The 17079-nt window shown below is 30.3% G+C and overlaps 1 protein-coding gene across 15 annotated transcripts in view; it reads right to left on the bottom strand.

Annotated features, from left to right (window-relative positions):
* LOC111683286 (inositol hexakisphosphate and diphosphoinositol-pentakisphosphate kinase) overlaps positions 1–17079 on the bottom strand; it is a 40565-nt gene that overhangs the window by 10296 nt on the left and 13190 nt on the right. For 8 of the 15 annotated variants that reach the window (XM_046947338.1, XM_046947342.1, XM_046947336.1 and 5 more), the window contains 9 exons: positions 12086–12302; positions 11732–12013; positions 11474–11659; positions 10831–10934; positions 8182–8350; positions 7918–8115; positions 6912–7845; positions 5850–5930; positions 5531–5771 (listed from right to left, as the gene is read on the bottom strand). In XM_046947338.1, the coding sequence (XP_046803294.1) occupies positions 5531–5771; positions 5850–5930; positions 6912–7845; positions 7918–8115; positions 8182–8350; positions 10831–10934; positions 11474–11659; positions 11732–12013; positions 12086–12302 (2412 nt within the window). The remainder of the gene's footprint in view (positions 1–5530; positions 5772–5849; positions 5931–6911; positions 7846–7917; positions 8116–8181; positions 8351–10830; positions 10935–11473; positions 11660–11731; positions 12014–12085; positions 12303–17079) is intronic. The other 7 variants (XM_046947339.1, XM_046947343.1, XM_046947331.1 and 4 more) reach the window with 4 other exon arrangements.

The raw sequence follows: 17079 nt of genomic DNA, 5'->3' as shown, positions 1-17079 counted from the left end.
AGTTATTAAATAGAAAGGGGATTTGAAATGTTGTGTGTACATTATTATTTTTTTTTTTTGGAAAAATAAAAAAGTTGTTGGTATTTGTTGTTTAATAAGTTCAATAGAAATAAATAGAACTTAAACTTAAGAAATCTTAAAAATAGTGTATTAAGCAACATTTAAGAGAAAGTTTTAAGTAAAAATATAGTACACATACACACACACAGACACACACGCATACATTTATAATAGGTTTATTAAAGTTTTTGTTTGTTCAAAGACAATATGCACCAGGACACACGCACAACATTTTACATTATTTCCAGGCAAAAAAAAGCAAGCTTGTATTTATGATGATTATTCTAAAGGCTTTAGGGTTTTAAAGGCAGAAGTTTGAAGGAAGGAATTATTTAGCGGTCAATGTTATAATACAGTTATAAATACATAATAGCTTAATGTTCAAAAAAAAATTTTGGTAGGGTAATGAATTAGGATGTTTGTTTGAAATTTACCTTTTGGAACATATTCTACAAAAGTGATAAATAATAAACATTTGTTCTTTCAAAATTATTTCGGCATTTAAGTACTGTTATCGGATCTTAAAATTATCAGAATTTTATGGAAGTGTTAAGTAATAAACATGATTTTTGAAAAATTATTGTGGATTTGTTTGAAAATTGTTGTAGAACTTGTGTGAATTTTTTCAGAATAGTTCTTTAAACAATAAGTTTTGATTGGAATTAGTTCTTCACAAAATTTCGCGATAAAATTTTCTCTTTTTGAAGTTCTATAATTGATAGTTCTACATTCAAATGTAATCATTAGTTCTAGAAAACGAAGAACATACAAATATTTTCAAATTCGATTTAAAACGAGGTCACTTTCGCTGTTCTACGAAAGCTTTAAGAAGCCAGCACATTTTCTTTGTAATGGTTCCATTTTTTAATTAATCGTTATTACTTGAATTGTTAAACATCGAAAAAAATATGATTGGTTGTTTAACACTGCGTGCGAACACTCAAGTAGAGTCGATGAAACTCCGTTTTGACCGGACCACTCCACTCGTCAGATGTTGTATTGCATAGTATTAGATACAGTCTGTAGCAGTGAGGAATCTCAGGATATCTTTAAGATTAGATTCAGATATCTCACCAAGATTAGATATAAAATAACTGCCCAAGCCTACTTGCATGTCTGCCTAGCACCTGTTATTACTGCTATTAATTTTGATTTATACCGTCTAGTTCGTTTTATCGGAGTCTTGTGCGTTTCTCACTGAGGGAGACCTAAAATATCTTGGCCCCTTCACATGTGTCTAGGTTATTCCACCTATTTTCTGCCTTTTCAAGATAAAATCTGAGACTAATACTACTGGTAACACCTAATGGGGTTGCTACTGAAACGTCGTTGGAGATTTCAAGACAGATACCGTTCTGGCAAGCTCATCTGACTGTTTATTTCCATATTAGTCTTTACGCGAAGATACCCAAACAGCGTTGGAGATATCAAGAGCAGATGAGATCTGGCAAGCTCATCTACCTGTTCATTTCCATAAGAGTCCCTATGCGCATGAACAAAAACGGCGTTGGAGATGAGCTCTGGCAAGCTCATTTCCATAATAGTCCCCATGTACAATGACATTACCAGACAAGGTATTGTCAGACAGACGACCCAACCATATATGATCTTTCTTGCATTGTCAAACTAATGGTTAAGTGTTAGTATAAAATTTTAATGATAGAAATGCCGCTTAACTATCAACAAAAAAGTCTATGTTGCCTCCATTACTGAGGTCATGCTAAAAGGATACAAAAAACTGACATTAACGCGAAAGTTTCAGTCTGAAAGATTCCACAGATGTTGGAATGACGGTGAGATATACATATTTCAGGTTCTTAACAGAAGACAGCAAAACCAATACCATTTCATTTAAGAACCATCAGAATCATGTTTGATTCTTATTAATTGAATCAATCATAATATATGATCTTGCCATAACTATTGTTTAAGGACTAAGATCTCCAGTATACGTTGTTTGGGAACAGTGAGAAGTCAGCACTTTTTTAACGTTTCTAATCTGGAATTAATTCTTTGTGATTTCAAACTTCGAAAAGAAGAACAACAACAATTTGAACAACAAATACAGTAGAATTTTGTTACTGAAGTGAGTTATTAATTGATCCGAGTGTAATTTTCCTTTTGTTTGATTGCTTCTCATTGAGTTGAAAGTTGCTATCGAAGTTCTTGACATAAGATTGACCTCTTCGAAATGTGTAAAGTTTGCTATGGTTAGGGAACCTGAAACTCGACTTGAAAGAAGTTTTTTTTTCAAATTTTTATGTTAAAAACAATTGTCCAATTCACAATCGGTGTTGTAAGTTGTATCGTAGTATGTCGTAATTATTTTTTATGATTGATTTGTTTTTGTTTCAAAAAATTTTATTTGAAAAATGTTTATGACATACAATGCTACAACTATACAACACCAATTTTGAATTGGACAATTGTGTTTCGAAAGCTTCGTTGTTTTTGAAAAATGCGAAAAAAGGGCAGAATTTAGTTACCATTAGAACTATTATGAAGTCAACATCTTGGTTTAAACTGTTCTGCTTTTAAATTGTCTTTTACCTCATAACATCAAGGCAATCATGACAATCATTTCCCAAATCAGATAGCGATGAAAACTTTTGCACTATTTAGTTGTCATATTAAAGAATTAATTCTTAGATATCGATTGCAGAAATCATTAGGAATTTGTTTTTTATTTTCACAAAGTTGTTTGAAACAAGGACTACGAAGGACTTTACTTTCTTTTAAGTATGTATATAAGTTTAAGTAATCTCCAATAAATTAGGATTTAGTTTTTTAAACTATAACGTGGGTTCCTGTTTCATCTGCTGGTAAAGGGGCGCACAACAACCCCAATGGTGACCTTGGTGTATTTCTTTGGATTTTATGTAACATACATCATCCTTTTAAACTAACCTTTGGATTAAAAGATCTTTGGGACAGGGCTATAAGAGAATGATTACTTCAATCTGCTTAGAAATCCTTTAATTTCGAGACACATTAATATAAATCTCAGTATGATGAAATCAATCGTGTCCTCAGTCTTCTATAAACATGAAAATCCTTAAGTAATCTCTAAAATTTTTAATTTAGGATCAAACCATTAAGATATTCGGGATAATTTCGCCGAAGTTGTTCTAGAAGAGATCTTTAAATTGCAAATTTCTTCCTTCAAATTAGTTAAAGCATTTTTATTATTGATTTTAAGCAAAATTATATTAGTTATCATAACTAAATTTGTTGTTTAACACGTTACAAGCATGCAATATTAAACAATTTCAAAGAGATTGTATAAATTTTATAGAAAAATATTTGTTTTTGTTCAAAAACTAAATATTTCTAGAAAAACAAAAGAAGAAGAAAACTAACAAGTTTTGGAATTTTGTCAAGGAGAATAATAATACACAGTGTTTTGAAGTTGATTTAGTTTTGTATGAGATTTTTCAAGTTTTTTTTTTCAAAATTCATCCGTTTTAAAAGTTTTAGAAATTTTTGAATTTAAGTTCATATTTTTAAGGTTTCATTTGCCCAATTCACTATCGATGTCGTATCGTTGTAGCGTTGTATGTATAAATTTTTGTTTTAATATTTTTTTTTTTACAAAACGGGCATAGCCGACAATATGATACGCTTCACCAGTCAGTTTATTAAAATTGGGGATTATTTAAAAAATAAAGCATTTGATTTGTTTTTTAACTTTATTCCGGAATATTTTTACATTTTTTTTTTGAAAATAAAAACATATTTTTACAAGATGACTCAAAGGCGAGTAGGGGAAATTATGGCCCTATCCTTATAATTGCTGGTAGGGAAAGTTAAGTCTTTTAACCTTCAAGTCATTTTTTTGAAGGGGAGTTTTTATGGGAGCTAGGGTCAAATGTAGCTCGATCGGTACAAAAATTGGTAGTGTCATTTAAAATTCTATAAAACTAAGTTTTGTCGACTTTTGTTGACATTATAGAACATTTAACTTAACTATAAGCCCAAAGGTCCTATTTGGGGGGTACGGTTGTATGGGGGCTAGTCGAAATAATGGATCGATTTTCAATAGGATTCGTCCTTGAGCCAAAAGAATCGTGCATGCCAAATTTCATCCAATTATCTTGAAAGTTGTCACGACAGCCAGCCAGACGGACGGAGTAAGCTATGTCCGTCCGTCTCAGAAAAAGATTATAAGCCGATTGGTATACTTTAAGGTGGGTATAGGACGAATGTTTTTGTATGTTGCAAACATCAGCACAAACCCAATATACCCTCTCCCCTCTAAAATGGTGTAGGGTATAAAAAATTACAACATACTACAATACAACCGTACAACATAGATTGTGAATTGAACAAATATATTTAATAGAATTTTAAAAATATACTTTTATTTCAATAACTTATTCAAATCCCATTTTATAAACCAAATGAAATGCTACAAAACACTGTGCGCTTTAAGAATATTTTACAAAGATTATAAACATTAATTTAACTGCTGACAAAAAAAAAACGTTTTCTTCTTAAAACCAATGTAAGAAAACATTTTTTCTTAAATTATAAAAATTCTTAAAAAACAAGAATTCTTATAATCTTGAATCTTAAAACAAGATTTTATATTGTCAGTAGTTAATTTAACATTCTAAAGAGAAAACTTAGAAAAAGATTAAAGGAGACAACGAACTTCAGCCAAATACACGGAATTCCCGGCCAGATGCTTATATAAAGTTTTTGTTTTGTTTTTTCATATAATTCATGATTTAGAATACATTGGAGTTGTTTGTTTTTTTGTTTAAACAAATAAATAAAAAACAAAATAATTAAAAAGTTTTTAAAAGAAAAAAAAAATTATATAAAATTGTTTGCAGAGATAATTTTGTTGTTGTTGTTGATTGTTTTGTAGAGAATCGTTTATGATACAAAAACAAATAGAAATAAAATTGATTAGAAAATAATAATAATAAGATATAAAATAAATAGACCCATTTATACAAATAATATAAAAAAATTTACAAAAGGTTTTATCTTTATCTCTTTGTGCAAAGTTAAAATTTAATAAATTAAACAAATAAATTCCCAAAAAAAAAAACAAAAACGGGAAATTTATATAAAAAAAAACAAAAATAATAATTTTAACAAAATCCTTAAACGGAAATGATATGTTAATGGAAATTTTGTGAATTTATTTAAAGATTTTGTTCTCTGTTTGGTTTTTATACAATTCTCTCTCTCTCACTTAGAGATTTGACATTTTACATAAGAGAAACACAAACAACTGTAGTTTCTTTTTCAAATCACAAAATAATTATATATAATCATGCAAATTATATTGAAAGTTAAACAAAAAGAAAATTTAAAACCATAAAAAACAATAAAACTTTTTAAAAACAAAACATTGACAAAAAGATAAGAAGTTAATAAAGCTAAAAAACAAACTATTTGGTAATTGTTGAAAATTATAATAATAATAATAATGAAAAGGAAAAGAAATTGTACATACCTTTAATATTTTTAGGTCTTTGTTCAAAACTACGTGATCTGGGCTCACCATCGGGACTTATGGGCCGATTAGCTTCAAGAGAACCCGTCTGTTTGGTTTGCTGTTGTTGCGAGGCCAATTCTTGATTAAGTCGTTTAGCCAAATCCATAGCCTCATGTCCCGATACCGTATGATGGGCTCCTATAGGTATGGGTTTAGATTTTAACGGACGTATTTCACAATCTAAACGATCGGGTGAAAGCTTTAAAAGGTGGGGTAGATAGTATTAGGATATATAAGGAAAGGTTTGTGAATTAAAAAAAAGAAAAAGGAAAAATACCATATGAGTTTTAACGGGACTCTCCTCGGTGTCATTTTCCTCATCTATGCGTGAGGGATTGCTGTTGCACTCTTCATGATTCTGTAATATAAAAAAATTACAAATATTTTTATTAAAAATATTAAAAGAAATAAATAAAATAGTTTTGAATCAAATAAAAACTAGTAAGAAATTATAGTCAGACAAGGCCGACCATATAATACCCTACACCTTTTACAAAAATAAAATGTGATATATTTGTCAATTGCTCCTTGCCTCAGATATACTTAAGCCGTTTATTGTTGAATAAAATTGTGGACATTCAAGTGAAATTTTGATGGGGGCTTTTCATAGGGGCTAGGGTCATATGAGACCCTGTAATTATAGAATTCGTGAGGGTTGTTGTTGTTGTAACAGCTAGACTGTGGCCGATAGTTCTTTCCTGGGGAAAAAACTTTCTTTGATACAGTTGTCGCTGGGTTGACAATCTTTGGCCGAGTATGACTCGGGTCGTTCCGGAGCGAAGATCAAATTGTCGTGGGAACGACAACCTTACCTTACAAATTCGTGAGGGTCATCATGTCTAGTATAGAACTTGGTTTTGCAGCCTTTTGTCGAGATATAAATATATTAAACAAAAGTATGAACTTAGAAGCCCTATTAGGCGGGTTCAGTTGTATGGGAGCTAGGGGAAAAATGAACCGATGTTAACCATTTTCAATAGGCTTCGTCTACTATAGAAGATCATGTGCCAAATTTCATTGAATTATTCAGTTGTATGGGGGCTAGGTGAAATAATGGATCGATGTTAATCATTTTCAATAGACTTAGTCTACGATACCATAAAATATCATGTACCAAATTTCATTTAATTATCTTCAAAATTGCTGTAGTTTGATTACAAGTTTTACATGGACGGACGGACATATTTAAATCGTGTCAGAAAATGATTCTGAGCCGATTGTTATACTTTAAGGCGGGTATAGGACCAATATTATTGTGCGTTACAAACATCAGCACAAATCCAATATACCCTCCTCATTAAAGTAGTGGTGTAACATAATTTTTCTCTTAAACACTCACCGAAGTTCTCAATTGTCCTGAATCATTACGAGAATGTGGTCTAAAACCTGGTCCTGGAGGTAAATTCTTCTGTACACAACAATTAACACCAGGACTAAAGTGTAATTCTACATGAAATCTCTCCTCCGATGTAGGATCTTTAGTAGGATCTTCATATAACATTATAACAATTTGTGACATATAGTTGAGTTCCGACACCATCGAAATATAATCCATAGCACGACGCCATTGTTCATCGGTTAGGACATTCAATAGACCACCATAACGTAGAACCGTTAGTAGAGAATGAACATGACTTTCACTAGTGAAATATAAGCGAGTACGTACATGTCTACCAGGGCTAGCAACACCATGACTATACTGGGGATTCAAACGATTTACCGACTCATCTTCGACCTCTTCGATATTACGTTGTAAATCCGATTTGATCTTTTTCAATAATGGCGTACATATACCCTGGCCAATTGTCAATTTCTCTTGCATTGTTAAACCATACTCTTGTGGTATAACAATATCGGCTAGATATTTAGCATAGATATATAATTCTTCTGCCTGATCGTATTGCAGAGTATGTTGATTATGTTGTAAATCGTATTTAATACAATCATAGATATCAGGAATTTTCGAAATGTCATATAGTTTAGATTTAGTGCTAAAATCTTTTTCGATTTTTTCCCAACGACAACGCATTAAATCCCAAGTCTCACCATGATACAAAATAGCATCTTTTGTCTTGGGATCATCTTTTTTAACACTTATAATAATTAGTAACTCTTTAATCAGACTGTGCACATGATTACAGCATTCTACCGGATTTTTAACAAAATCCAAAGCTTGATTAATAGAAATACTATTATTGGGATTAATAGCCATACGATCATCGACTGTAAATTCTCGATCAACTTGCATTAATTCATGTAAACGGTTTTTGGCCCTTAAAGAGATAGAAAAAACAAAATATTAAAATTTTCTTCCATTTATATAAAATTTTCAAAGTAAAACTTACATATTTTGATATTTACTAGAATCACAATCATTATCCAATAAACCATTTGTATTAGCACTCTTAACCATTTGTACTAAAATTGGCGTTAGTTCACCTTCTAAGGCCAATAGACCTTTGGCAAATGCTGCTGCTGTCATTTGTACTCTTCCCTCATCAGAGGCATAAATTTTTAAATCATGACGAAAGGTGGAGTGTAATCTTTAAGAAAATTATTCAACTTTTAAAATAAAATAACTTCTAGAACTTCTATTTCATTTTATTAACCTTAATAAGCCCAATCCCTGTGTACCCGAATAATCTTGTCTTCCTTGTCCTCCCGGATACATACATCTAAATATCCGTCCTAGTTCTTCGGCTTGTATGCGTCCCGCCGGTGTTAATTCTCCACCCCATTTTAATATCAATACTAAAGATGGTTCTGTGGGTGCGTCTACTTTAAAATAAATGAGATTTTAAAATTGTTTAGTTTTACTTTCGTTAAGTAAATAATTTATAGAGTTTGTGTTGTATTTTTCTTCTTTTGTGTGATTGTGATTATGAGTTGAATAAAAAGTATGATTAATCCTAAAGAAAATTTAAACATTTATGAGTTAACTAGAGATGGAGAGTTGACTCAGAATCTGGTATATTTTATTAAATTATCTAGCCTGTATTCTAGTTTGTGGTATAGTATGTAATCTTTCTGTATTTTAGTTTGGAGTATAGTATCTAGTGCAATATAAAGTCAAATTTATATGCTGTTGTCTAGACTATAACTTATTCTAAGATCTAGCCTTAAGTCTAGAATATAGCACAGCCTGTAGTCTAGTTTCTAGACTACTCTGCAGTCTTGTCTATAGATTAGTACGTAGTCTAGTTTATAGAATAGTTTGTAGTATATTATATAATCTATGCTGCAGTCTAGTTTGCAATCTAGTTAATAGTCTAGAGTTTTGTCTATAGTCTAATGTGTCTAGTCTCTCTCTATTCTCTAGTCTAGTATGATAGTCTATAGTCGAGTTTATAGTCTAGCCTAGTCTATAGTCTAGTGTAGTCTATTGTCTAGTATATAGTTTAGTCTATTGTGAAGTCTATAGTCTAGTCTATAGTCTAGTCTATAGTCTAGTCTATACTCTAGTCTAGCCTACAGTCTAGTCTATAGTGTAGTCTATAACCTAGTCTATAGTCTAGTCTATATTCTAGTCTATATTCTAGTCTATAGTCTAGTATATAGTCTAGTCTATTGTCTAGTCTATAGTCTATAGCATAGTCTATAGTCTAGTCTATAGTCTAGCATAATCTATAGTCTAGTCAATTGTCTAGTCTATGGTCTAGTCTATAGTCTAGTCTATAGTCTAGTCTATAGTCTAGTCTATAGTCTAGTCTATAGTCTAGTCTATAGCATAACCTATAGTCTAGTCTATTGTCTAGTATATTGTCTAGTCTATGGTCTAGTCCATAGTCTAGTCTATAGTCTAGTCTATAGTCTAGTCTATAGTCTAGTCTATAGTCTAGTCTATAGTCTAGTCTATAGTCTAGTCTATAGTTTAGTCTATAGTCTAGTCTATAGTCTAGTCTATATTCTAGTCTAGTGTAGTCTATTGTCTAGTATATAGTCTAGTCTATTGTGAAGTCTATAGTCTAGTCTATTGCCTAGTATATAGTCTACTCTATAGTCTAGTTTATAATCTACTCTATAGTCTAGTTTATAGTCTAGTCTATAGTCTAGTCTATAGTCTAGTCTATAGTCTAGTCTATAAACTAGTTTATAGTCTAGTCTATAGTCTAGTCTACAGTCTAGTCTATAGTCTAGTCTATAGTCTAGTCTATAGTATAGTCTATAGTCTAGTCTAGTCTATAGTCTAGTCTATAGTATGGTCTATAGTCTAGTCTATAGTCTATAGTATAGTCTATAGTATAGTCTATAGTATAGTCTATAGTATAGTCTATAGTATAGTCTATAGTATAGTCTATAGTCTAGTCTATAGTCTAGTCTATAGTCTAGTCTAGTCTATAGTCTAGTCTATAGTCTAGTCTATAGTCTAGTCTATAGTCGAGTCTATAGTCTAGTCTATAGTCTAGTCTATAGTCGAGTCTATAGTCTAGTCTATAGTCTAGTCTATAGTCTAGTCTATAGTCTAGTCTATAGTCTAGTCTATAGTCTAGTCTATAGTCTAGTCTATAGTCTAGTCTATAGCCTAGTCTACATTCTAGTCTATAGTCTAGTATATAGTTTAGTCTATAGGCTAGTCTATAGCCTAGTCTATTGTCTAGGCTATGGTCTAGTTTAGTCTACAGTCTAGTATATAGTCTAGTCTATATCCTAGTCAATAGTCCAGTCTATAGTCTAGTTTATAGTCTGGTCTAGAGTCTAGTCTATAGTCTAGTTCATAGTCTAGTCTTTAGTCTTGTGTATAGTCTAGTCTATAGTCTAGTTTATAGTCTCATCTATAATCTAGTCTATAGTCTAGTGTATAGTCTATTCTAGTCTATAGACTAGTCTTTAGTCTAGTATTTACTCTAGCCTAGTATGTACGCTAGTCTGTAACTAATCTATAATCTGGTCTTTAGTAGCGAGTTATTAAGTCTGTAGTTTAACCTATAGTGTAGGTTATAGTCCAATATATATTGGTCTGTAGTTAAGTCTCTCGACTAGTCTCAAATCTAATCTATATTCTAGTACTAGTCTAAGGACTTAACTAAAGTCAAATTACGGAATAGACATGTAAATCCTTGTCTTTTTCCTGAAGACTTTAAAAGGATATTCAACTGTACTAATGACTGAATCCTTTTTTTAAAAGTATTGAGCTTGAGAAATTTAGAATCTTAAAAAAGTTCGTGAATTTCAAATATTTACAGTTATGTACTTAGTATGTGTTTCTGTATCTGTATAGTTAGAAAAACTAAAAAATATGAAAGAAAATAAATACATACAAGTCTTAACATTATTACCGTCATCAGAACTGGAACCACGAGGACGACCTTTAGGTTGATATTTCATTTGTACTTTACGGTTAATACCAGAAAAGTGACCATACCTGAAAGAAAACAACAACAAAATTAAAATAATTTAACAATAATAAATTAAAATTAATTAATATTTTCTAAAATTAATTCTAAAAAACTCAAGTGAATTTGTTTTACATTGAAATAAATGATATTAGTTGAAATATTAAAGTTCAGAAGTTCTAAATCAGATCTGATTATGATTATTAAACTGTTCCTTAATTGGTTTTATTCAGTTTCGAACTAGTTCTACTAAAACAGATATCAAAAGTTTCTCTCTTCACTCCTCAAGGATCCCACTCATATCTATTAAGGCATCACAAAGGGACAAACAGAACGTGCGTACGTTATTGGATATTGATTCTAGAAGTTGTTACAACTCCAAAGGCTCCAGTTGAAAGTAATGCAGAATTCATTCTAAAGCACTACTTAGTTCTCGGATGACATTATAATGCGCGACACCTTAAACTCAAAAAATTTTGAAGTGATTCCAATAGCACCAGTTCTCGTATTGATGACATATGAATGAGTTCTAATTACTTATCTTTTACTTATAAATAAGTTAACTTACATTTCTAAAACGCTTTTCAATTGCTCCAATTTACTCTTTTTCTCCTCAATTTCAGGATTATCTTTAGTTTCAATTTCAGCCAATAAGAAACGAGCAATATCTAAAATTTCTTGTAATTGTTTAGGGCGTTTCAATTTAACATGACCATGTTTGAAGCCATCATATTTTTCGAAAATTTCAAAAAATCTAAAAAAATTTATTATAAAAACAATTATTAAGTTTTGCAATAAAAAAACTCTATAAATAACACAAACTTACTTAGGATGTCTAACTTCTACTTTCATTTTTTGTTTAGGTGTACGATCACCATGTCTTATAACAGCCACCACACAGCGTAATTCCATCATTTTGCCAAACGTAGTGGGCACTATGGGTGGATCATCTAATTGAAAGGGCACTGACCAGGGTATATGCAAGGTAGGTGTTAATTCTCTTAAAATCATATTACCCAATATTTTAGCACAATCATCATAGTATTTATTGGAATTTTTAACAAAACTAAAACCATTTACATCGCATACATACGATTTGCCATTGGCTCTAAAATATAAAGAATAAAAACCAAAAGTTATTACAAAAATTATTCTTACTCCATACCCCATTTCAATTTACCTTAATAAATCAAAACCACAAACGGTCTGTTTAAAGGCCAAGCAAACTTTGCGTGATATTAATTTTTCGGCATGATTTAATATAACCGGATAACGTATCTCTTTGCCCTCACTGTCGCGCTCAACTTTGCCATCTAAAGCCGGACTTTTGCGTGCTTCAGCATGTGCATAGTCGGGTCCCACAGTATAGACTTTGACATCGGTACCTGGAAAATATACTACGTTTTAAAAGTAATACTGGGTTGTTATACAAATCTCATTTTAGTTTATAATAAGATTTTTTTTTGTTTTTTTTTAGTTTTTTATTATTTGTTCTTTTTAAGGTGTAATTGGTAATAATAATAATACTTTTTTTCATTTTTTTAATTGGATATTTGTTTTTGTATTACAAAAATAATTTTAAAGAATTTGTTAAATAACAACAATTAACAACACAAACGTGTACAAACTGTTATCGTAACAAAATGGACTCATATAAAACGTTTCAGGCAGGTAACGCAATGACAGTGAATGATTTGAATTTTTTTTTTCGAATTGAATTTTGTCAGCTGCTAAGGTGAAGAAGAAATCATTTAGTTTTTTATCCATAAACAATTTATAGTTTAATAAAAGTTAACTTTTAAATAAACTTTAAAATTGTAAATAATTAACAGTCATTTCAATGCATAAACAATTATTAAAGTTATTAAAAGTTTATGTTTAGACTGCAAAAAACTTAAATTGAAATTTAAATATAATTAATAAATTAATCAAAAAATAAAATTTACATGAAAATATAACAAAACAATTTGAATTGTTTAAGAATAGAAACAATTAAAAAAATATTAACAACAAAAAAAAAATTATAAAATTAAACATGCGTTAATAAGAATGAAAACAAAAAACGTAAATTTAAAAAATAAATAAAAAATAAAAAAAGATTAACAAAACAAAATTTTAAAAACCAATTACTTAATTTCTATAAAAAAAACTTTAATTTTTTTTTAATTTTATTACTTCCTGTGATTTCTGAAATTTTGAAAAAAAATTATTTTAAATAAATCAGGTTGTTATCGATAAAATTATTTACAATTTTATTAAACTTTTGTAATATTTAAATTTGTGTTAGGTTTAAAAACAATTTAAAATTTTTAGCTTTAAAAACAATTTTAACTGCCGATTAGATAAAATTATATTCAAATACCACTTAAGAACCTAAAACGATAGAAGTATGCAATCTTTGCGAAAAGCTTAAATAGTGTAGACACGTTTTTGAATGACGATTTAAGTTATAGATTCCTATAAATGTAGGAATTGAATTCGAAAGCTTTAAATAACATGATCGGATTTGATAAAATCATTGGGGGTTGTCATAGAATCCAAAAATTGTAGGATTTGAATTCGAAAGCTTTAAATAACATGATCGGATTTGATAACATGATCAGTTTTGTTTTCAATCTATAATACGATTGATTCACTATCGAGCAGAAAGCCAAAAATATAAGATTTAAGAAAACCAATGAAAAAGTAGTTTAGTGTTAATTTTTCAAAACTCAAGCCTAAAGTCGTTCTGCCATATCTATGTGTATAAAGATTATTCCCAGGGAGTTTGTTCCCTTTTGTATGCTTTAGGTACAGGAAAGGGAGCAAACTCCCAGAGACAATTTGACAAAATCTATAGCTATAAAAAGTTCAAAACCAAAGCCAAAACCAAAACTTAAAAGAACTTTCTAGAAAACGAGAGAGAGAGAGAGAGAGAGTACAATTCGATGATAGTAAAAACACATGTCACATTTAGAGACTTTAAAAGATCATTAAAATATAATTAAAAGCTAAACAAGAACAGTTAGTGTGTTTCGGTCACACATAGGTAAAGGCTTATTATCTTTAAATGGGGGGTAATGACTACATTTTCAATTACAATTAAATTTGAAGTAATTGTAATTGAAACTTTACCAATTACAATTACATGTATTTGTAATTAAAGTTCTTTGTAGTTGTAATTGAAGTTTTGACAATTACAATTACTTGTCAATTATAATTACTTGTAATTGTGAATATTTTTCTCTATAATTACATGTAATTTATAATTAGTAATAACTTAATGACAATTACAAGTAATTTTAATTGGAAACTTCAAATAAAATTACAAATAATTGTAATTGGTTATTGGTCAATTACACACTACAAGTCATTGTAATTGGAAAAATTTCAATTACAATTAAAAGTATATACAATTGGTTATTACATTAAAAGTAATTGTAATTAATCATGTAATAAATTACTTTGTGTAATCGTTATTCCCCATGCCTGTTAAATACGATAAGTATATCATGACACCTTTCATTCTGATTGACTTATTGTTTCAGAAAGTCTTGCTTCATTCTGAAGATCTATAGAAGCATTCAGTGAAAGAAACGAAAAGTCTTCAACTTTAAGAAGCTAAACAAAAACAATAAGAGTGTTTAAGTCATACATAGGTAAAGGCTTAATATCCTTAAATACGATAAGTATATCACGACACTTTCGATTCAAATTGACTTGCTCCATTTTGAAGACCTATAAAACATTCAGTGAAAGAAGTGAATGAAGTCTTCAACTTTTTGAGGTTTTAATTAGGATGGTGGTATATCACTCATATTGCCAGGTTGTCACACGTTTCTCCCACCCCACTACCGACCTATACTTTTATATAGGAAGTTGGAACTTTATTATATCAAATGTATTATTTGATCTCCAACAAAAATAAGTTTTAGAGTTTTAATGGTCTTCATAAGTATATATGTATTTGAGTTTTCACCACCAGACCTCCAAACATATCCTCACTCGCACGCGTCTAATGAGGACAACGCATTACCTTAAAACAATTATTAAAAGTATTGCAATTAATTAGTAACTAGTGAGAAGTAACTCTTTCAAATGCTCGGCAACAAACAAAAGTCCTACCGTTCTTTAGAGATAAAAACAATGACGTGAAATTTGTTTCCCAACTAACACTTGAATTGCAACTGAGCTTTAAACTTAATAAGCAACTAAACTTTGTATGAAAGTTGTCACTTTAATGATTGATACATCACTCATTAATAGTAGTACTTATTGGTAATCTTCCAATTTATTACTCAAATGTTCACATAGATGTCAAAGTTATTCTGGCAAATATGAGGATTCTAGCTTTAATAGTTTTTCCGATAAACGATATTCATCTCTATTTCTAGTCTGTGAATTTTTTCATAAATATTGATACTAAAGTGGAAGTGCCACGCCCACTATTTTAGCCCTAAATATTCTTACTGATGTCGAAGTTATCCAGTTTCAGTTTACGTGGCACTTTGCCTATTACATTTTCTTCAAAATGGGCGTCAATTCATCAGCAAATCAATGGATATCCTACTGTAACCGATAAGTGTCTTTGCCTTTCTCATGTACAAGGACGCTGGCCCAAAGATGAGAGTTTTATACCATTCCATAATAAGGACATCTGAGAGAGTTAAGTATGTCTAACACATATTAAGAAAACCGAAACACTTGAAGGCTTCTTACGACACTTGAATGCTTGTTGAGTAGAGCGAACCATGCTCAGAATATCAAAAATTTCTGACTCCTTAATATTTACACCACCCACAAATAGAGATAAATATTTGACAATTAGCATATACTTTATAGTTTGTAGTCATTGTATAAGTATACTTTTATTTTGAATTGAATTCTGTTCTCTGCAGCTTTATCAACACAAATAAAACTATGAGAAGTGTCATTCGGTCATCAATGGAAAGACCAAGATTTTTACCTAGACAAGTCAATACATAAATTAATTTAAAGATCAATATTTGTTGTAAATACCCAGCAGTTCGATAAAGAGTCAATGCATACGAAAAAGACAGTAATTTCCACTAATAGTTACCCACCTGGATGATCGTAATTCATATGTTTTGGGTCAATTGTCACGAATGTATCCTTTGTAATCGAGAATGAAGACAGTCGTCACTTTTGTGTCCTCTTTGTAAGCGGGAGCGGAGACAGTCGTCTCCTTACTGTCTTCAAGTAACCTAGAGATTTTTTTCGAGAACGAAGACAGTCGTCACTTTAGTGTCTCCTTTGTAAGCGAGAGTGGAGGCAATCGTCTCTTAACTGTCTCTTTGTAGGATGTAGAGTGACGACTGACTTCCTCGTAGGACAAGCCCATGTTAAAATGGTCGGTCATCTGAGTAGTCAGGTGGCTAGGGGCCACCACAAGTGGTAGTTTAAGTGGTCAGTTCGGGACTGTCCCGTCAAACTGCTGGGTATTTAATCATCTACGTACACAGTGTGGATAACTCCCATACAATGCCAATTACACTGAATATGCCTTTTAAATAAAAATGGATGAATCCTATGTATTTCCACCTGCTGAATTTAAAAATTGTTATGAAAATTTCCGGTTAGTTCTAGTTTCCGAGATATTGTGGTTTAAATAAATAAGTTATTTAAGATATTTTTTGGCATTTTTTTTTACTTAATTTCCCAGAACCGAACCATTATTTAAAGAGTAATTTAACAACATGGTAATCAATATAAAATTGTGTATCATTAGAGTATAATCATGATTACAGTTATTACAGAATATCTTGGGAGTCCTGCAGCAAAGTGGAAAATTATCCTTTTATCCTTATAACTTTAATTTAAGGTAAACGAGTTTGATTTCTTTTTACAATGTAGTATCAACAAATAACAATAACAAAAATTTTAAAAATTCGTTAAAAATTTAGTGAAATATTTTGCAATAAATTCGTGATTTTTGGTTAATGTTTTATTTTTTACTTTTAGCAACATTTGTCCTTCATCCAATTCACTGTCGGTAACGTATTGTTGCATCATCATATGTCATTAATAATTCGCAGACAATTTTTTTTTTTTTTTTTTTGAAACAAAAACAAATGAATAGTGAAAAATTACGTTACTAATAGTGAATTGTTTAAAATTTTGAATTCATGTCTAGGTAAAAATAACAAACAAAAGTTGAATTCAATTCGAAATATT

Source organism: Lucilia cuprina, chromosome 3, assembly GCF_022045245.1.
Source record: "Lucilia cuprina isolate Lc7/37 chromosome 3, ASM2204524v1, whole genome shotgun sequence".
Lineage (NCBI taxonomy): Eukaryota > Metazoa > Arthropoda > Insecta > Diptera > Calliphoridae > Lucilia > Lucilia cuprina.
The sequence above is the reverse complement of the archived record's forward strand: the minus strand, read 5'-3'. Positions and strand labels throughout refer to the sequence as shown.